A 22,508-nucleotide genomic window follows, 5' to 3' on the forward strand; every position below is an offset into this window, starting at 1 on the left:
TGAACTGACCGATATTTGGGAATATGTGCATGAGAAGCATGGTAGACTTCTACGCCAGAGTAAAAGTTGGTCCTGTGGATTGTGGTCCAGTTCAAGTTGGAAATGGCCTAAGTGTGCATGGAAGCGAAAGCTCCTCTTGCACTGATCCAGCACAGTAGACTGCATGTGAAGCAATAGTGGAAACAGTGCGAGTATTGTGCCCCATGTCTCTCCTGTCCCCAGATGCAGCTGCCTACGTGTTTAATATGGGGTGGAAAAAGAATTTATAAAGTAGAATCATGGCGTTGGAAAAGACCCTGAGAAACATCTCATCCACCTTCCTACATTGCAGGAATATGCAGCTGTCCCTTACAGGGATCTAACCTGCAACCTTGGTGTTTTCAGCATCACGCTCCAACCAACTGGGCTATCCAGCAGGTTTTAAACCATAAATCATAGTAGCAATAATTCATTCTTGGAAACCATCTTGGAAAAGTTATCCTGAACTAGCCTTCTTCAGCTTGGTGTCTTCTAGATGTTTGATGCAACCAGTATCATCTGCCCCAGCCAGAGAGGCTGATGGGAGTTGTGATCCAAAACATCTGGAAGGCACCAGGTTGGGGAAGGATATCCTACTCCAAATAGATTTCAGACAAGTGAACACCAAGGTAGCTTCTGGTATGGGATACTCCATCTTAGGAGAGAGGGTTGCATTAAACTGTGGCTCAGGGGCTTTTAAGTAGCTCACGAAGCCACACTGAAGAAATGAAGTGTTGAAGAGCCAGAGGTTTCTTTGAGGTTGTTGCCATATGGTGAAAAGGCCCCCATTCATTTCAAACATCAGCCGTGCAGCTGATTGCACTTATGAACAGGGATGCAATGAGTTATAAATATTAATAATCAGTTTTATTTTGGGCAAATGCTTCAAGGGGTAGTTCAGGTTTTATCTCATAATGTGATAGCATTACAATTTTCCTCCCCCAGATGCATGTTTTCTGATTAAATATACATTAGCTACAGCCATGGCAATTATCATTTTTTATGTTAACACCATGCAACTATATATTTTGAATTCCTGCATTTTTATTGCACAGGGACTCATTTTTGAAAGCAAAAAATGGCACCACGCATGATTTCTACCAAATGATTTCTAATGAATGTTCACATTCATTAAGGACAGGTCAACAGAAGAGAGAGAGAAAAATCAATTAACACTTTGACTGTCAAACCACAAATTACGTGCCCCGAATTCTGAAGTGTACAGATGCTGTCACAGCAAGATGGTAGGGAGGATGACCTAGCACAGTTTACACTCCCTGATTAATCCCTGAAGCTTCTAGTTTGTTTGCCACTACTTAATAATTCGTCCAGCACAAACTCTGATGATTTCCCTCTTGTGGTCGCATAGCATATTTATGCAATAGGCCAGTGATGTCACTGTAGATTTCTAATGAACAACAACAAAAAGAATTACTCCCCATCCCAAGTCCATTTCCTGGACTGCAATTGAAAGAAGTGTCCAGGTGGAAATCGGCTAAATGTCTGGGAAAATCTGGATGAATGGCAACTGATGTCGGTAGTGTAGTTTTTGCCAATGTTCCTCAAAAATACCTCAAAAACAACTTTGGGCAAACTAAAAGAACCAACAACAACAACTCAACAACTTTTCTGTCTGGATTTTCACTTTTTGAAATATGGTAACCCTAGGACGCGGGTGGCGCTGTGGGTTAAACCACAGAGCCTAGGACTTGCCGATCAGAAGGTTGGCGGTTCGAATCCCCGCGACGGGGTGAGCTCCCGTTGCTCGGTCCCTGCTCCTGCCAACCTAGCAGTTCAAAAGCACATCAAAGTGCAAGTAGATAAATAGGTACCGCTCCAGCGGGAAGGTAAACGGCATTTCCGTGTGCTGCTCTGGTTCGCCAGAAGCGGCTTAGTCATGCTGGCCACATGACCCAGAAGCTGTACGCCGTCTCCCTTGGCCAATAAAGCGAGATGAGCGCCGCAACCCCAGAGTCGTTCACGACTGGACCTAATGGTCAGGGGTCCCTGTACCTTTACCTTTTTAACCCTAGGATAATACTTCAGTGGCCTAATAACATGGATTCAGCATCCCTTTCTGGCTGAGTGCCAATTCTGATGACTGGCCTCCATGGGGATCCTGTGAAATAATTCACAGATAGTCTACATAGACTACAACTGGCATAATTCCTGAGTACTGGCCCTGCTCATTTGTGGCTGGGGCTGACATCTGGGCAGCCACAGGTTCCTTGAACCAATTTAAATGTTTTCTCCAGCTGCACAGGACCCTCTAGCAGATAACCAGTTCCTGCACAGGACCCCTGGCTCCTGTATCATTTCCACATCAGAGAGACCTACTTTTTTTGGCCCATATATGCTAAGTGAGACCCATTTCTAATTTTGTAATTGCATATACTGGTTCTCTCTCTTGCTGCTCTCATCCTTTCAATTTTTCCTCTTTTTTAAAATGAAAAAGTGCTAATTGAACCACCTCTGCTACCCAAATTAAAATGGGCATTAGCCAAGCTGTGGATTTCAGTGCACTATCTACACACAAGGGGTGGATTTAGGGCTGTGTGAGCAGTGTGCATGTGCAGGAGGCTGAGCTGAGGAGGGCACCTTCTCAAAGCCCGGTAAGCAAGAAGCTGGGTTTGGGGAAGGAGATGCGAGGCATCCTAGAGTTCTCTTGCCTCCTTCCCAAGCCTAGTTAGTACTTTGGGAAGGAGTTGGGAGGGCTCTAGGACCCTGGCAGAGCCTTGCACCTCTTCCCCAGCTTTGGCAGCATGAGGCATCAGATGTTGGCCTCCCAGAGGGCCTCTTCTATTATTATTATTATTATTATTATTATTATTATTATTATTATTATTATATACTGCCCTATAGCCGGGAATCTGAGGAAGGTTCACAGAATAAAACCCAAGAAAACCCAAGAAAAAAAACCCAAAATATTACCCAAGTCCGCCACTGTACACACCCTAATACTGACATTTTCTTGTCTGGGAGCTTCATTAAAATTAAAACTAAGCTGAAATTTCTCCAAAGACATTTTTTTTCCTAAGAAAATTTATGAGAATTGTTTTCCTCCCTCAACAAATAAGACTGCAACTTTACAGAATTTTCTCCAGATATCTACCACTTTTTTTTTAAGCAGGGACCATTTTTGCCCCACAATGTTCTAGGATAATGCCAGGTCTAGGGCACTGTCAAAGATGGAAAATGGTGATCATGGTGCCAACAGTTTTTTTTATGTATCTTTTCAATATATTTTAATGTTTTTATATTACGTTATCTTTTGCAAACTGTATTTAATGAATGGGGGGCGGGGAGAGGCCTAAGTTGGGGCAGAGCAGCTATGCTCTTGCCATTGCAAATCATGCGAACACAACATTGAGAAAAACGTTGGAGAATTGCTCAAACCCTATTTAGCAAAATGCTTCCCCCATCCACGAGTTCTCTGTACTAAAACAGAGTGTAAAATTTCGAGAGGACATTTGCACACAGCTCTAAATTGGAACCAATGGGACAGATTCCAAGCCAATGCATTTAGAATCAGGGTGTTTATATCTAAGCACATCAGAGAAGCCTTGCAGCACTAAACATCTTTCCCATTGTTTAGTGCTAACTTGTTATGCAGGCTAAACACATCCCTGTTTAGAGATGCCATAAACAGACTCCATTGAGCCAATTAATGGAGGAGAAAATGGCTTTTTACTTCACTGGTCCCAAGGTACTTCAGCCACTTAAGATCTAGCCATGAAGCATGCATTATTTCGGTAACAGGCACACAAACCACCACTTGCAACATGATAATGGTTTAGTCCTAAGACTTAGTGTGCCAGTGCAGAAACGCTTGGGAGAGTGGGATAGAATAACAGAATTGCAGAGTTGGAAGGGACCCCGATGAGCAGCGTGATGCCATAACTTCATGAGATTGAAATAAAAGGGCAGCATGTCTAAGATTGTGCCTGTGAGGCAAGGAGACCTCAGTTCAAATCTCTCAGCTCGTTTGCTACAGCTGACAGTGCCAGAGAACAATGTTGAGGGTTACAACCCAACTTCAGGAAAGTGGAACCTGTAGCCCCGCATATGTTCATGGGCCACAGTTCTCATGTCTGGGGCTAACATCCGAAGAGCCACAGGTTCCCTGCCTGGAATGTTTTTCTAGTTAGGGCAGACATTACTTTTGCATGGGACAATTCTGAAGACATGTCATCAGATTAGATAGTTCTTCATTCTATTTCCCCTTCCTTTTTTCCCACTCCTTGAGTATTAGAACAAGGAATATTCTCTTCCCCCTCTCCCATGAAATCTCTTATGTTATTTTTCTGCCTTGTTCTGCTTTTGATCTTAGGTTTAAAATGGTGTTTTTCTAGTATTAAAGAATATTATTTGTTGGCAAATGGTTATCTCCACAGCCTTTCTCTTACGTACAGCAGAAAACTGTGGTCTCATGGGATCACCCAGCCTAACCTTCTTGCCTTTTCCACTTAACATTCCAGGGAAGAACATCTTTCCTAGGGACTTACTTGAGCTGAATGAGTTAATTTAATTTATCAGTGTAGCTGAAGTCTGATAAGGGCGTCACTCTTTCTTTTCCTGACAAGGCAGCTATGCCTCCAACCTAGGGGTGAGGGACAACTGTCAACCTGAGGGCCACATTATGTTCTTGGCAACCTTATGGAGGCCGCATGCCAGCGGTTGGCAGAGTCAACATCAAAAGTTGGCAGAGAATGAATGTGCATTTTACCTTCGTATAGTATGCTTGTCTGTACACACTCACCCACCCACCCACTCACCTCTCTCTAGCTTCCATTCAGGCAAGAAACAGGCATTATCAGAGTTGAAGGACACATTCCAACCAGGCAAAAATACTCAAGGAGGACTCATGAGAGATGTGGTCTTGGGAAAGGGTAAGGGTGTGCGTAATGCCCCAACAAGCTGGCAGAGGTGCAGAAGGTTGCATTTGATCCCTGGGTTTGAGGTTCCTCAACTAACATCTGCTTGAGAGACAGCAACTCAAGGAGAAAACTTCATCCCTTGAATTTCTCTCTGCCATGTAGCTGTTGCGTAGCTGCCTTTCTTCTGGGCAGTGCATAATACGTTCTCTTAGAGAAATAATTGAGCAAGAAAGCCCCTAAACACAGCAGCTCTTTCTTACCATCTAGAGGGCCCTCCTGCCCCAGTAAGGCCATTAAATCCTAGTCTAAAATTACCTAACTGCATCACTGTTCCACGTTCGGTATCATTAAAAAACACAGCGAAGCACACCCCTGCTTTCAAGATTAAAAGAGCGGGGGAGAGATTTTCTCCATCTGATTGATCTATCCGTCAAGTTCAGTTTAATCAGGCCCCTGCCTTTTTAAAATGCATTTCCAAAGACACTGAAATTACAACAGCAGCAGCAACTAAAACTAAAGGTTATATAAATACCTGGTGTCAGCAAGATAACTGAAGTGACAATCAAGGAGCAGATAACCAGAATAACAAGTAACGCAATTGCAATTCCTTTCCAGTTCCTTTGTGGAGGGTTGCTCCCCACCAGCTCCTGCAAACAGCAAAAGAAAAAAGGAATGGTTAAGCAGAGGCCATGAGCAACAAACGCATCCAAACACGATATAAGGTGAATCTAGTCAATTAGCAATTAGGTTCAGTAGCCATAGGGGCAGCTGTAAGCTTGCTTGTTGCAGATGCAAAGATATATTTGCGTAAGTAACTAGGAGAGCAAGGCAGCATGGGACAAACCGAATTGCAATAATAAGAGATTTGGTGATTTTAACCATTGGTGGTTCAAATCTGCTGTACAAGGACCAGCAAGCAGGGGCTTTGGACCACCTGTCTGCCATTCACTGAGCTGCGCTGATGTCACAATGAGACTTTAGTTTTATGGGAAATAGTTTAGAATCCACTTACATAGTACCTCATCCCTCCACCTTGGAGAACCCTTTATTGCAAGGGTGAGGATCCTGTGGCCCTCCAGAGGTTGTTGAACTACAGTTCCCATCAACCCCAGTCAGTGTGGCAAGTGGTCAGTGATAGGAGATGAAGTTCAACAACATTGAAAGCAGGCTTCCTCAACCTTGGCCCTCCAGATGTTTTGAGACTACAGCTCCCATCATCCCTGACCACTGGTCCTGCTAGCTAGAGATCATGGTAGTTGTAGGCCAAAAACATCTGGAGGGCCGAGGTTGAGGAAGCCTGATTTAGAGGACCAAAAGACCTCATCCTTCTTGCTTAGCTCCATTCTAGCATGTTGGATAGCCAGCATAATAGAGGCCCCCATTATCTAGACTATCTCCTACTCTGTTGCTTTGGTTTGGGTGGCAGGCAGCAGAGGAAGATTTTGAAAAAAGCAAGTAATTTTCTGAAAAAGGAAAATAAGAGGAAGAATGAGTTGGGAAATTTCATACTTTTTTTTAAAAAAAGGAAACCCTCAAGGCAACAAAATTAAGGGGAAATGATCAGCAGAATGCATTTATATATGCAAATTCTATGCACTGTGGTAAAGGCATTTTGAAAATTGTAATAGATTCACCCTTCCCCTACCCTTGAAAGCCAAAGAACAACCACTATCTTAATCTCGCAGCAAAGGGCATGGAGATTTAGTGATTTCCCTAATGCGTGCCAATGTTAGCCAAAGAGTCAGGAAAACAATGTGGGTTTTGTTATCTCTGTTCGCAGCCAACCCTTCCTTTCACATTAAAAAACAACAACCCAATAGAGGTCAAAAAGGAGAGGGGGAACCAGAGAGGCAGCTAGTGCCAATGTGAGTAGGCTGCCAAAGCCTAAATCAACTTCTCGAATAATCAAAAACCCTTTAGACCCAAATGCATGCATGCTGTTGTTTTTGGTTCTTTAAAACTGGCAGAAATTCTAACAGAGAATGGCAGAAACTATTAGACGCAGCGACTCCTCCCAGCCAGGGACAAAGGCAATGTTGCAGCCCCGTGATCAAGAGAGGGCAATGCTTAATCAGCTGTGAGTTGGCTCACCTGCATTAATGGTTGCCTATTACTGAGACATCAAAAAGGGTGCTTAGGGTGACTTTCAGGACAAACTGAAGAAAAATAGGCAATCCAAGTGAGATCTCAACAACCCTTTTAACTACTACTGCTACACAATGAGACAGCAACACCAGATCTAACACAGCTTCATTAACCTGTGATCCTGAAATTCTGGATTCCCTCCAAACAGATGCCAAAGTTTTTTGCTAGTTTTGTGTATTGAACCCCGTGTTTTGTGCTGCCCCCCAAGTTATTGATGCAGCAAATGCCCAAAAGTCCAATCTTGTTTGATAAGACTCCAGACTGTTGCCAAAGTTTTGTGCTAGTTTTGTGCCACAAACCTCACGTTTTGTGTCACCCCCCAAACTGAGTAACTGACAAACAGGGAGCCATAGGTGTAGCCCCAAACCCAACATTGAATCCAAACTGGTGCCAGGTTTTGTGCTACAGTGGTGCCTCGCAAGACGAAAAGAATCCGTTCTGTGATTCTCTTCGTCTAGCGGGTTTTTCGTCTTGCGAAGCAAGCCCATTGACGGATTAGCGGATTAGCGCTATTAGCGGCTTATCTGCTGATCGGATCAGCTGATAAGCGGCTTAGCGGCTTAGAAAAAGGGGGGGGGAGGGAAAAAACCAGCAGGAACTCGCAAGACATTGTCGTCTTCCGAAGCAAGCCCATAGGAAATTCGTTTTGCGAAGCACCTCCAAAACGGAAAACTCTTTCGTCTAGCGAGTTTTCTGTCTTGCGAGGCATTCGTCTTGCGGGGCACCACTGTAGTTTTATCCCTATTTGGTTTTTATTGAATCAAAGGTGATCCAACACATTTTAGTGCCATAACAACAACAACAACAACAACAACAACAACAACAACAACAACAACAACAACAATAATAATATCCGGAGGGCAATGGCACTGTCTCCCCAGTGGTAATAAAAATACAACAATCAACTAAATAATTGTAGGCCTCATTTTCTACATTTAGGGGGAAAACTATCAACATGTGGAATGGTAGGCCTCATTTTATGTGAGATAATTGACAAAGATAAACATAAGGCCATGTTACAAGGCCATGAAATAAATACAAAAAAGTTCTGGACTCAGGAGCGCTCCATTTTATGTACAGGAAACACACCTGGGCCCAAGTAGGTAACCAGCATTTGCAAACCTGACTTTGGGAGCTAGAGGACTAATAGCCTCTGTTTTACACAGCCACATTCCTTATAAGGAGAGAACTGCGCACGGTGCATCATTTGTAGTCATGTGCAAGGTTTCCAAAATGAACAGTGGTGAGTGGGGCCCATTGGGACTGATATGGCAGAAGGCAAGGAGCCCAACAGCAGGGGGCACTAGAGGCATGTACTTACAGTTTTGTCCCCCTCCTCCCCCACTCTGCTGAGCTCTACAAGGACAACACTGAGACTGATGAGGGGGAAGCTGTCAGGCAGGGCCATCACACCCTTGGTCTGGTTCTAAGTACTGTAGGAAGGAAGACAGTTGTGGGCTGGCTGAAGGCAAACTCAGCTTACTGGGGCAGTGCGAACCACCCTCCACTGAAATTGAAAGGGGGAAGAAGTGGGCGGATCAGGACCATCAAATGGATGCAGTGGAGTTCAACCCTTTTCTATCCACTGTGACTGATGTAGTGGAGTTCAACCCTTTTCTATCCACTGCCACTTATGTAGGAACATGCTGTGGACCTTATCCCACCCTTACCTGATATTTATCATTTTCGAAACACGCACTCAACTACAGGTGATAGCATTTAGCTTCACAGGTAGTTTCTTCCTGATATTCCACTTGAGTTAAGAAATTCATCTGGATATTTCAGAGTACCCTAGATCATCACAATAGCAGCAGTAGAAGCAGAAATAGTGATACCATACTAAGCACCTAATGCTATAATTCAGTGCTTAAAAACACCCAGCCTTGATAGATGCTCAGACATTATTACTATTATTATTTTAAAGGGGGCGGGACCTCACAGGGTGAATGAAGTAATATTCAATGTACATCTAGTTTACATATAAATCTAGAAATCCATGCTGTTATTCTTAAATAAGTCTTGCAGAAGCCAGATCGATGCTCAGTAATATATTTGTTGGGAGGGAAAGTCTTGGGGAAAAGATTATAATCAAGCTCTGCTAAGAAATATTTGGCTGAGCTGCTTTAAACTGCACAGCTCAGATTATTTTTCCATCTGCCCTATGTGAATGCTGAAAAGATACACCATAAATCCCCCTTTTATGTTCTATGGGCCATTTGCCATGGGTGGAGATGGTAACAGCACATTATAAAACCAACAGTGCATATATTTGGAGCTGGAGCCTAATCATTTCTGCTTCCTGTAGGAACATCCTAGAAGGTAGGGAAAAATGCTTAAAATAATTTCCATGACTCAAGAATTCTTTCGAAGATTTATGGCTTCCATCTCAATTTCATGATTACCACTGGTTAATTCATTATATCATGCCCTCATCCACTCTCCAACTTCTTGAGAATTGATGTGCCCCTCCCTCAATAGGGATTCTTTGATCTAGGTTAAATAAGTCCAGCAATAATTCAATTCTGGCATCCTTTTAAACATCTAGGGAGCATCGATGGTTCATTGATGGTTCCATCATGGAGTGTATAGGAGGGAACTGTTTCTTTGGAAAGCCTGGCCACCTCGGTTTACATAGAATCACAGAATTGTAAAAGGTTCCCATCATAAACATTTCTAAGAATTTCTAGCATTGCCTACTTTCCAATCTGTAAAATGTCCATGTTTGTGGAAATCCATGGAAGATAAGGGTATCCATGGTTACTCATCGTGATGGCTACATTGCCTCCAGGCTCAGTTGCAGGGAATCATGAACAGGAGACAGGCATTGCAATGTGTCTCTGAAAACCAAGCACTGAGGAACATGAATAGCGAGAGAGACGTTGTACCCATGCGCTGCTTGCAAGCTTCACAGAGGCATCTGGCTGGGCACTGTGAGAACAGAATGCTGGATCTGATAGCCCTTTGTTCTGACCCAGCAGGGCTTTTAATGTAAGGTTACCAGATTTTTTTCAAAGAATTCGGGGACACTTTTTTAAAAAAAGAGAGAGAGAAAAAGTTATTTAAAAAAGTTGTTTTTTTTAAAAAAATAAAGAAGTGATATCTTCTCTTCAGTGGTCTCCTCTGTCACACAGCCTTCCTCTGGGCCCCGGCCTGCTCTCTTGGAGTGATAGCCGCCATGGAGTAGGCTTGGGTCGGGCCTGGGCTCAGCCACATGTCCTTGCCCTCCCGGTGCTCTCCTACCTCTCCCCCTCAGCGGCAGTGGCAGCGGTGCGGCAAGGTCAGGGCTCCCCTCTTTTTTCTCCTTCCTCTTTCTCTCTCTTCCTTCTCCTTCTCCTCTACTCCTTCTCCCTGAATCGGCTCCATGGTTTTCCTGGCCCCGGAGTGCCGCTGGGCAGTTGGCTGGGTGGCCAGGCGCTCTCGCTCCTGGCTCGATTTAGGTCGCAGGGGGAGGGTGTCTGCGGTTCCCCCAGTTGAACTGGTGTCCCCAGTTTCCCTTCAGCAGTGGTGCCAATGGCAGTCTCAGCAGCCCGGAGCCAGCCTGGTAGCACAGTTGGCTATGGCTGGTTTCAGGAGCTGCTCGCTGCTGTGGCACCCACCATTTTGCTTCACCTGAAGTCCCTATATGATGTGTCGTGTGCCGTTCAACCAGTGATGCAGCATTCATTCCCTACTAATAAATCTACAACACTTGCAATATAAATCCGGGGGCATTAAATGAAATCCGGGGACATACCAGGGATGGATTTTGTCCGGGGACAGATTTGTAAATCCGGGGTCTGTCCCTGAGAAGCAGGGACATCTGGTAACCATATCTGAATGGCTTTTTACGCTCATGCAACATTTGGATCTCACAGCTGGGGCTGCTCAGGTCAGACTTGAAGGAGCTTAGCATGCTCTCCATGCACTTGAGGACTGCAACGCAAGCCACGAACTGCATACACACTGAGCGCAAGGTTGGTATGGTATGGTGGAGATTATTTATAGACTGCTTTTTAGCCCAAAGTGACAAATGACACTGCTCCCCTTGTAAATCTCTCCTTGACAGATGCATAGTGCTGCTGCTTTGAATATCGCCTCAGGTCCCATTTTCAAGGCCTGCTGCATCAGAGCATCTTCCAAGTGGGCGTCACCCGAGAAGAAATAATCAGAAGTCTGGTCCATCTCCCCCATGTTCCTCCCACTGGCCCTAAGGTGGGCCTTCGGTCTGATCTGGAAGGATGCTTTGTAGTAGCAGTCAGTGGGACGGAGTGAGGCTTGCTGCTTACAGTGGTACCTCGGGTTACAGACACTTCTGGTTACAGACTCCGCTAACTCAGAAATAGTACCTCGGGTTAAGAACTTTGCTTCAGGATAAGAACAGAAATTGTGAGGTGGCAACGGAGCGACAGCAGCGGGAGGCCCCATTAGCTAAAGTGGTGCCTCAGGTTAAGAACAGTTTCAGGTTAAGAACGGACCTCCAGAACAAATTAAGTTCTTAACCCGAGGTACCACTGTACTTGGTTTCCCAGGGCTGGAGTCACTGCTGGTTACTGAGAGGGAGAGTGGTAGGGAAGGGAGGCACAGTGTGGGGCAGTTTAATTACAGTGGTGCACCCACGCCAACGTTCCCGGTGTTGCCCCCACACCCCACCGACCTCCCCTCCACTTCCACCCTCTTCCTCTTGGTAACCAGCAGATATTCTGGTATTGGGAAGACACATCAGCCCAACCCAACCTCACTGCTGACTACTACTGTTCCTATGTAACATTTAGAGCACACAATATTCCCCTTACATGCATTTTCAGGAGGCACAATCCTTCTACCTCCTTGCCTGAACAAGAATTTTTATCAAAATGGAAAATGAAGTACTTATTTAGACACTCTTTTGGGAAAGCAAGTGAAAAAACCAAACATCAGCATTCAGGTAGATTTTTGCTAGTAATTTCTACAGTACATCTCAGTGCATTAAAGGACTTGTTAATACTTCTTTATTGTTCTTTATTTTTTGGTAAGAAAAGTGAGTTGCTGGTACTCATATCTTGCTGGTAGTGCCGGGAGTGCCAGCACAAAATGGCTGCCATCGGCAGCTAACAAAGAAGAGGGGCCAGCTTTTTTCATTTTCTCCTGACCTCAGGCCCATGGGGTAGCTTTGTTTTGCTTGATTTCCAAGGCCACACCATGTACATTGTGGGTGACAGGAGTATGAATCTGGGTTTCTCGCATCCAAGCTGAACGCTACAACACCCCCTACAACGTACGACCCTTAAAATAAAAGTTACAAGTTAATAAATTTCTCTGCCACAGCTGCACTAAGGGGAACTGAGAACCTGAGGGTAATTGGGTTCATGGCCGCGAATAAAGTATTTATAGGTGGCCTGATTTAAAGGCATTCAAAGTCAGTGGAAGTTTCCTGGGCACTGTGACAAGCTGTGAGATTTTATAAAATATATTAAAACGGACGATTCCAAGGCCCGATATTCTTACAAATCTGTTGTGCCTAGGGCACTTTTAATGTATTTGTTTGAGAGCTGATCTGGATCTCAGGCTTCATTTGTACAGAATTTTCTAGTCCTAACATATATGGGGGGCAATTAGGGAGAATAGTGGTAGCAAGCAGGGAAATGCAGATGTTTAGGCCCAGGAATGAGAAAGCCAACAAAAGGGGACCCCATTGTTATTTTTCTTTACAATGTACTTCATGGCTCATCAGTGCAGCACCTATAAGTGCACATGCAGTCAACAGATACATTCCCTGACACCCATCTTAAACCCCACTTGCACTGCCCCCTCCATGCTGAATTGGGGTTTAAACGAAGCCTTCTCTTGGAGGGTTTGTGTCTGTCATTTGCAGAAGTGCCCAGGACCCCAAAAGCGTGGCAACCCTCAATGTGGGCAGTTACACTCTGCTCCTGGTTGATCTAACTCTGACTGACCTGGTCCAGCCTTCTGCAGGGTCTCACCTGGCCAGACCAGAGCAGAGTGTTACAATCTGGAACAGAATTTAAGAATGGGTCTTTCCAGCCCATGTCCCTGCATAAAAAAATCTGTTTGTGAGACCAAGCATGATATAATTTCCAACGTTGCTGTCATGTTCAGTTGTCACTTTGCTGTCATTTCTAACATCTCACCAGGAAGAAATTTGTCACACTTGTTAGTTATGCAGATTTAGTACTGCTTCCAAACAGCTGGCTAGCAAAAGTTTTGTAGCAGGCTAAACGCTTCAAGAACTCAGCCCTCCCCAACCTTGGGTGAAGGTCATTAAAAAAAAACTGTGCCAAAGATCACTGGGTTCGTGGTGGATAGCTCAATGAAAACATCGACCCAGAACGCAGCAGCTGTGAAAAAGCTGGATTCCATTGCTAGGGATCATTAGGAAAGGAATAAAAAACCGACAATATTTGCAATGCCTTTAGACAAATCTAAAATGTGACCACATTTGGATTACAGAGAATAATTCTAGTTGCAGAAAAGGGTCATCATAACTCTTAAGAGGCTAGAAAAGGACCCCTAAGAGGAAACGTTGCTAATTCTGGGACTTTTAGGGTGGGTGGAAATACGTAAGTGGGGTGGACATCAAAGAAATGCAAAACAAAAAACAAACACCCACCCATGTGTGGAGAAAGTGGAAAGGGAAAAGCTTTGGAATAACCAGCCTTATATTACCAACATGCTTAAGTCTAATTAATGCATGAAGGAGTTAATATCATAAAATAAGCTGTCCTGCCAGACTTAGCTATGCCCACTTCCCTTACCTTGGGAGGAAATGGGTAATCAAACTTATTGTTTTCCCAGTCTACATGAGAAGCTCGATATGTGAAGAGGTTTGAGCTGGTTGCTCCAGCTCAGACTGCATGGCTCTCACAAGCCACACTCGAGTTCCTATTCCAATAATTTAGAAACTTTCACCAATGTAACTAAGCCAAGCATTACTGCCTGTGTAACTTTTTCTGGATGCCGTATGGAAAAGCACATGAACCTGGCCTTTTGAGAGTTTGCAAGTAAACCATTTTTAACTTATCAAACGTGCGGTCTTTTTATATGCTGGGGAAGAGGAAAACTTTGGAACTCACTTTAAAGGGCATATTTTAAAGATCTATCAGCCTATCCTTCCATGCTTCACTTGTGCTGCATATTATTGACTTCAAATCTCTGCTGGGGTTCTCTCTTGGCATCCAGGAATTCTCCTTTATGTACCTATATTTTTCCTTGAACCAACAGAGGTCCCCACCCCCAACCAGAATCTGTTGTCGCAAGATGTGGCGATGGCCACCAATTTAAGGAATTAGACAACTTCATGGAGACTAAGGATAATAATGGCTACTTGCCATGATGACTATATTTGTACAGAAGCATAGAATTGCAGAATTGGAAGGGACCACAAGGATCATCTAGTCTAACCCCCTGCTATGCAGGAATCTTTTGCCCAACATGGGGCTCAAACCCACCACCCTGAGTCTCATGCTGTAGCAACTAAGCTAGACTAGTTTCTACAAAATATATTCAGCATGCCCCTGAATGCTAGTTGCTGGGGAGTTAAGAAAGTGCATTGGTCCTCATGTCCTGCTTGTGAGCTTCCCAGAGGTCTCTGTTTGGTCATTGCAAAAAAAGAAGTTGTGGAACTGGACAGGACTTGGGTCTGATTCAGCCAGACTCTTGATAGATAGGCTTTCTGGGGAGTGGGGCTCCAACAGTGAGACTTAACCACGAGGAAGAGCTGTCATCCTTTATTGACTCCATCTAATTATACAAAACCTAAAGAAAGAAGGGCTAATTCTCCACCTTCTAATCTCAAGGAACCCACTTTGCTTTTATTATCAATGACACTGGAGTCCACACTGTTACTAATCCGAGGAAAAAAAGCCCCCACACAAATTGGGTGTGCAAAGTTTCAGCTCTTAACAAAGCATCGGCAACACATATATAATGAGCAAGTGATCCTCTTAGACACTTGCTTTGTACTTTGTGTAATGCTGAATAATTAAAGCGAGGCCTAAATGGCCTTTGCGTATTAATCGAAACTGCGTTAAATCTTGCTGCACGGCTTCTCCGCTTTCTTTGTTGCTTGACTCATTTTCTCCTGCTTACATAATAGCTTCAAATTGGCCCAGAATTTGATGTGTAAAACAACCAGTTTCAAAGCTTGAGCACAGCTCTGTTACATCCATATGTAGCACTTTTTGAAAAAGAAGAAGAGAAAGTCAGATTTGTACCTATTAGTGTCTGCTTGCAAAACACCACATTACCCAACCTGCTCAGGTGTTAACTCCCTTCTGTCTGCATCACTTTCTAATACAGAGCCAGAAGCCTGTATTTTAATGTGCTAGTGCCTGTTATCCGGATCCAAGATGGCACAGTTTCTGAATGTAAAAAGGATGATCGGATGGATGGAGTCTGGAACCCTTCCAGTGCAGGAGGCTGTCAGTGAAATCATTACTGGCATGTTTATCTCCAACCAGCCAAAAATCTGTCACCTAGATGACCATAGGATACATCTCCAGCCAACTTCAGATAAATGCTCTCCAATCACTGCTTCAATTTGCCCTTTAAATAATCTTGAAAATAAACAAAACATGCAGCTAAAACACACCTATTACCTATGACTAACCTCTCTTATTCCTTTTTAAACTTTTATTTTTTCAAAGAATCATATTTATATGCATGTTAGTATCTCATCTCTGTTTATTATGGAATGTGGTTGCTGCTCTGTGAAGCATAAGATTGGGCCACAAATCAGTGATTTTCAAAGTCTTTGAGGGGCTTATGGGTGATTTGTGTGTTGCTCATTGAAAGCAAGTGTTGGGGGGCAAAACCTCTGAAACAACAGCTAGGTAAGTTTAACTCCTGTTTCTGCAAATTTATTTATTTGTTAAATTTCAATATAAACACCTATTTTCAACTACTGAGTTCTCAAAACAGTTTGCAACATATAATGATGATGATGATGATGTATTTTTTCCCATAGTATAACAAACAACAAATATGTATTTTGTATGCAGTTTGGTATTTAAAAAAACAACAACCCAAAAACAACAACTGAGCACCACAACGGAAAATTTGGAGAAAATCTAAATCCAATCCACACATTCATCCATGATATTTTAGTCTGACATTAGATTTTTTACTGATTTTTAAAATCTTTTCTGTATTTTATTCCTTGTACATTGCTTAGAGACACTTGTAGCTAAACAGTATATAAACTGTTTAAAGAAATAAGTGGGTCAGGTCAGTTTTTATCAGAATTTGCAAAGAACAAAGCCCTCAAGCTTCTTGCTAAGAAGTCAACTTAGTACAGAGTATTAACAAACCTCTGATGTATTCAAAGGATTTATGTAGGGGAAATATTTAATGAACATCATTTGCATATCAAAACCAGTTAAAAAACTAGCAATCCACTAGCAATCCCGTGGAAAGAAAAATGATTTAAAAACAGAGAGTCTACCTTTAACACATCTGAGTGCTACTTATGCTGCAGGTAAACTTGGCTGCACTGTTGTATCACTTGGCTGTCATATAAACGTATACCGTATTTTTCCGTCTATAAGATGCCCCTTAGTGTATTTTTGGTTTCTATGGAAGCCACCCAGAGTGGCTGGGGAAACCCAGCCAGATGGGCGGGGTACAAATAATAAATTATTATTATTATTATTATTATTATTATTATTATTATTATTATTATTATTATTATTATTATTATATAAGACACCCCCTGTTTTTGGGGACTCCGATTTAAGAAAATGGGAGAGATGCCCCCCATGTATAAGACGCCCCCAAATTTTGGACACTATTTTTTAAGGAAAAAAACCTAGTCTTATAGATGGAAAAATATAGTAAGCATCTATAACATTGTCCCAGTGAGGAGCAGCTACTGGTCATGCTGCAAATGGTAAGAAAAGATCTAAAATGGTGGGTTTTCAAACACTATCACAGCAAAACCCTTAATTCAGAAAAAGCAGCTGGACTTCCGCAACGATAACTAACAACCTGGCCCTTATCTCCGCGGTGCACCACCTGCAGGACATATAGATCAGAGCTTTAGATTCCACACATGCGCACAAACACCCCACCGGGCATCTTAGCGTAGCTGTGATGTACATAAACCTCCCCCCCCCCCAAGCACTGGTGCACATTTGCACTGGCAAAGTTCTTCTGCCCAGAATCGGACACTACTTTTGCTCGTTCCTTCACTGCAAGCAGCTCAACGGCAGCCATAGGACAGAGGGCTGTAAATGACTGACTGGTAAATGGCCGCCTCTTGGTTTTCTGACCTAGATTTAGGCACATCGAAGGAAGTGAGGAACATCAGTGCTCCCTGGAGCCACAGATGGCCTGAAAAATAATAAACAATCAAACGGGACCTGCAACAGAATGTTGCAGTGCAGTGTGCTCCTGCTCAATGTCAGCCATGCCCTTTTTCAGGATACACTACTTAGGAGTAGGCTGTGCATAAGGTGAGGAGAAGCCATTTGCCTCAGGCAGCGGATCCAGCCCTCTACCAACCTCACTGCTGCTTGTGCCATGCCTTTGCTGCTGCCGCTGTGTTGTGAGGGTAGAAAAAGGTAAAGAGGTAAAGGACCCCTGGACGGTTAAGTCCAGTCAAAGGCAGCTATGGGGTTGCGGCACTCATCTCACTTTCAGGCCGAGGGAGCCAGTGTTTGTCCTCAAACAGCTTTCTGGGTCATGTGGCCAGCATGACTAAACTGCTTCTGGCGCAACGGGACACCGTGACGGAAACCAGAGCGCACGAAAACGCCGTTTACCTTCCTGCCGCAGTGGGACCTATTTATCTACTTGCACTAGTGTGCTTTCGAACTGCTAAGTTGGCAGGAGCTGGGACAGAGCAATGGGAGCTCACTCTGTCGCGGGGATTCGAACCACCGACCTTCTGATCAGCAAGCCCAAGAGGCTCAGTGGTTTAGACCACAGTGCCACCCGCATCCTGCTGTTGTGAGGGTACAGTTGCTGTGATGGAGCTGGCAGCAGCACGGGCACGATGGCGGGGACAGGGTGGGGACCCATATCTGTGGAATGTGTGTGTCTGGGTGTTAAAATGCCCTGACACCTTTCATTTTGTCTTATCACCCAATTTCCTATTCCCCCTCTTGCCACCTTCAACTATCAGTCAGCGTTCTGTAGCCACTGAGTCCTTATTGGTCTGCTTTAGGAGTTCTTTTCTTAACATTTCTTTTAGGGGTTTCTCCGAGCCTGCTGATGCCTCCCTCTTGTGAGTGGCTGGTGCTGTTATGACTGTAAAAGCGGCGGCACTCCTGCCTGAAGTCCAGAAATAGAGAGGGCGACAAGATTCTCCCCAACCTCTCAATGAATCAGTGCAGTAAATGGATGACACCATGACTTACGCTCGTGACTGAATACTGGAAGGGGATTGGTTGGCACATGCAGCCCAATCAGGACTCACAGACACAAGGCTGAGACTCCCTTAGAAAGGTCTGTACCCAAGAGATCAAAATGATGAACTTTTTAAACAGGAACGGAGGCCTTTTGTGGACTATTAATAAAAAATACTCTAGTCAAATGAAATCGCAGGCAGGAGTCAAGATAAAAGAAGTGGAAGAAAAATGATAAAATAACAGTAATAGAGAAACTTTTTGCAATAGGTAAAGATATAATGCGGTAGAAAAGGTTTCAGTCAAAACACCGTGGAGCTGGGGGTGGATAGTCAACTTGTGAAACAACGTAATTATTTGATACGAAGATTATTGTGAAAATGTTTGAAAAAATTTACACACACACACACATATACACACATACAGTAAAGAAAAAATGGAAAATAGAGTCTATACCTTCCTGTTCACTTGCTGCGAACTCTAAGGGAGATTATCTGCATTTTAGAAACTATGTATATTAATAGCCCATTTCCCCCTCTCAAATCTAGAGCTCCCTCTTCATTTTATCTCCAAATAAATTGTTTTCACAGCTACCTTTCAGACAGAAATCTGCCGAGCCAGAAGCTACAGTGTGCTGATGCTAGGGAAGAGCTTATTGCGATGCACAGTGAAGATGGGATGCATAATGGGCCTCCGTTTTATTTCTGCAGGTTCGAAAAGTGCCTGTCAAAATCAAGGCAGGAATATTAAGAAGAGAGTCTGTGTTATTTTTTGCTATTTGCTTGCAACAATCATTACGCTGATAGGCAGGTGGATAATGAATGCTGAAGAGGCCTGCCAGGGTCTCTGCACCTTTGCCCCAATCCGGCAAGGAAATGTCAAAAGTGCGAAGCTGTGTTCTGCACGTGCAATTGCTTAGAGATGCATACCTGCAGCTGATGACAAATGAGCATTTGTTCAGAGGTGACAGTGGTTTGAGAGGGGCCTCTGTGGCCCACGGCCAACTCACCTTGCTCTCCTGGAAGGCAGGTGTGGTGTCTAGAGTATTGGACTAAGACCTGGAGGACCAGCGTTCCAATACAACTAACTGGTGCTCCAGATATATATTGTGTTCGTGGGTGCAATCTTGAGACACACCAAAAAACTTGCCATGTGTAAACTATGCCTGCATATGTAGTGGTTAGGGTGTTGGAGTCTAAGGTTACCAGATGTCCCCGTTTCCCAGGGACAGTCCCTGGATTTACAAATCAGTCCCCACACAAAATCTACTGAAGTTGAAAAGTGTCCCCGGATTCACTGAAAAAAATCTGGTAACCTTATGTTGGACTAGGACTCAGGGTGAAGGTAAAGGTCAGCAAGTCCTAGGCACTGAGGTTTTACCCACAGCGCCACTAGGACTCAGGGTACCAGGGTTCAAATCCGAATTCAGCCATGAAGCTTGCTTGGTGCCATTGACCCAGTCACTGTTTCTCAGGCTAACCTAACCACTGGATTTTTGTGAGGACAAAATGGAGAGAGAGAGAGAGAGAGAGAACCAAGTACACCACTTTGAGTTCCTTTAAGGAAAAGTGGAATAGAAATGTAATGTAATGTAATAAAACATTTGTTCATAGGTTTTGTAGGTCTACCTAGTGCTCCAAAATCAGTTTGATCCAAGAAGACAGTGCGGCAAAATATTAGAGCAGTGACACATTTTCCACCCTAAGAAACAATCCCTGCTAGAGTTAATATACTAGCTTTATCTATCTCCAGTCCCCATGCAGATCTGCAGCAGGATGCTCTTTAGATGAGCTGGAAATGTTTTTGATATGGATAGAGATGCTCTTCCTTGTCTAAAGCATTAGCTGCTTTGCTACACTAGAGCTAGATCGAAGCTCCCATGCCTTCTTCTGTGTCATGGACTGGCTTGGATGCAGATGGGGGGGGCACCAGCTAGGGAATCCCCAAGAGAACCCCCAAGGGATGAAGGCTCAGAGCCAGGGGACTGGTGGTGGGAGGAGAGAGGGAGAAGAGGGAGCAGGCGAGGAGGTGGGGCTGATGGTAGTTATGAATGCTCAGTTACTGGACAGCCACAGGTTCCTCATCCCTAAACTGAACTAAGTGCCTGACCAGGGATAGAAAAATCTGTCAATAATGGTTCCCCTCCATTTTTTGCACTTGTGAGCTTGCCTCATGTCAAACTCAGTGTGTGTGTGTGTGTGTGTGTGTGTGTGTGTGTGTGTAATATTCATGAAAATTCATCAGCATGTTTCTGTGCAATTTAGCCTAATACATACATTTTTGAAAGCAATTTTCTTTAAAGACAATACATTTTGTATGTTATATTTTGTCGCCCCTTTGAGCAATTTTATGCACATTTTGCCCCATAATATGCATTTCTGTATACTGTAGAATTCTTTTTCTTGTCAGCCTTCATCCAGCAAATCTGCAAGGAGGTACCAAGCAAACTAAACTTATCAAAACGCAAGTCACTTGATTGTCACCGAGGGTCAGGGCACCAGCATTTGCTGAATCAGAAAATGAATCATACTGTTTAAGAAAGGACTCATAAAGAGCAAGGGAGTTTTAGTTTAGAAAATGATGGCTTGATGAACGATCTTTCAAAATGCAAACACTCAGAGACTTCCAGCGACAAGTTTGACAGGTTTAAGCCAAAAGAAAGTCGCTAATTTATTGCTGCAGAATGTTGTGACAGCACAAGTAGCTTTAGAAAAGGACAGAGAAATCCACGGATGAGTAAGATCTGTCTACTGCTACTAGATAATTGTATGGGGCAACTGCATATTCCTGCATCGCAGGGGTTTGGACTAGATAACCCCCAGCGCCCTTTCCAACTCCACAATTCTATGATTCTATGTAGAAGAAGGATTTTGGCACAACAATGCAGGGTGTTCCCTATAAAATCCTTGACAAATTTTCTATATTGTTACACTACGGAAAGCAAAACCTACTACAGATCCTAATGGGGAATTTAAAGCCTTCCAGCTTGCAGCGCAACTGTTTGCAGAAAGTGCTTAAACAGCCATGAAAGATGGTAACTGAACCACAGAAAAGATGCCTCAACTGCACACTGACCTATATTCTGCGGCTTTATGGCACAGTCCTTTGCTCCCCCCCCCCATTACGTCACAAGTAATATACAACTCACAGTTATATGGGAAGACTGCGTTGAGTCATGGAATATTATTATTCTGAAATGACAAAAGACACTGCCAGAGAGGGAGAGAGAGGCTCCACTCCCCATTTTGCCAGGCAACCTAACCTCATATAAAGCTGAGAAGGAATAGCTTGCTCAGAACCACCTAGTGAGCGCAAGGTGTGAAATCAGACTTGTTGCGTCATGCTGGAGCAAGGACCCAGCGACCCCACTGCCATTTCTGTGTACCACTGCATTGAGCACTACACAATACAGTGGTACCTCGGGTTACAGACGCTTCAGGTTACAGACTCCGCTAACCCAGAAATATTACCTCGGGTTAAGAACTTTGCTTCAGGATGAGAACAGAAATCGTGCTCCGGCAGCGTGACGGCAGCGGGAGGCCCCATTAGCTAAATAACAGTTTCAGGTTAAGAACGGACCTCCAGAATGAATTAAGTACTTAACCTGAGGTACCACTGTATATTGTTGCAACAATAACAGCAAAAAGCCAAAATACATTGCAAGAATCCATGGATTTCTCACAGGTGAGGGGTCAAGGAAAGCAACACAAGCCTTTTCCCTTTTATGGCATTTGGTTTTTCACCCTTGGGGCCAATAGACTTTTCAAGGCCAGAACACCACCTTAATTTTCTGCCCCTCTCTTGCTGCATCCAATCTGCACCAGAGAACAAAACTCGGCTATTACTTCCAATCTCTGTAGCAGCCCAATTAAGTGGAAGTATTAGGCTGGATTGACTTAATCCCAGCAATTTCTAATGGATTAAACAATCTTAAATCTAAGGACTTCAGTTGAAGTATTTTGTGGACTGGAGATTTAGGTTTGGCAGATCACACAAGAGCAGAAGCAAGCAACACATTTCAGATTCAGATCAGGCCAGAAGCAATATCCTAGGGCTCTGATTTATTTATTTAATTTAATGAATTCCACACATCTCCTCTGAAGCCAGATTATATTTTAGCTACACAGAGGTAATCTGCCAAATGTTA

At 43.7% G+C, this 22,508-nt stretch overlaps 1 protein-coding gene across 6 annotated transcripts in view; it reads right to left on the reverse strand.

The window, feature by feature from the left end:
* The window catches only part of DPP6 (dipeptidyl peptidase like 6), a 527,660-nt gene that overhangs the window by 156,804 nt on the left and 348,348 nt on the right, over window positions 1–22,508 (reverse strand). For all 6 annotated transcript variants that reach the window (XM_081163567.1, XM_081163565.1, XM_081163563.1 and 3 more), the window contains exon 2: window positions 5,428–5,542. In XM_081163567.1, the coding sequence (XP_081019693.1) occupies window positions 5,428–5,542 (115 nt within the window). The remainder of the gene's footprint in view (window positions 1–5,427; window positions 5,543–22,508) is intronic.

The sequence above is a fragment of the Podarcis bocagei genome, assembly GCF_964188305.1.
Source record: "Podarcis bocagei genome assembly, chromosome: 12".
Lineage (NCBI taxonomy): Eukaryota > Metazoa > Chordata > Lepidosauria > Squamata > Lacertidae > Podarcis > Podarcis bocagei.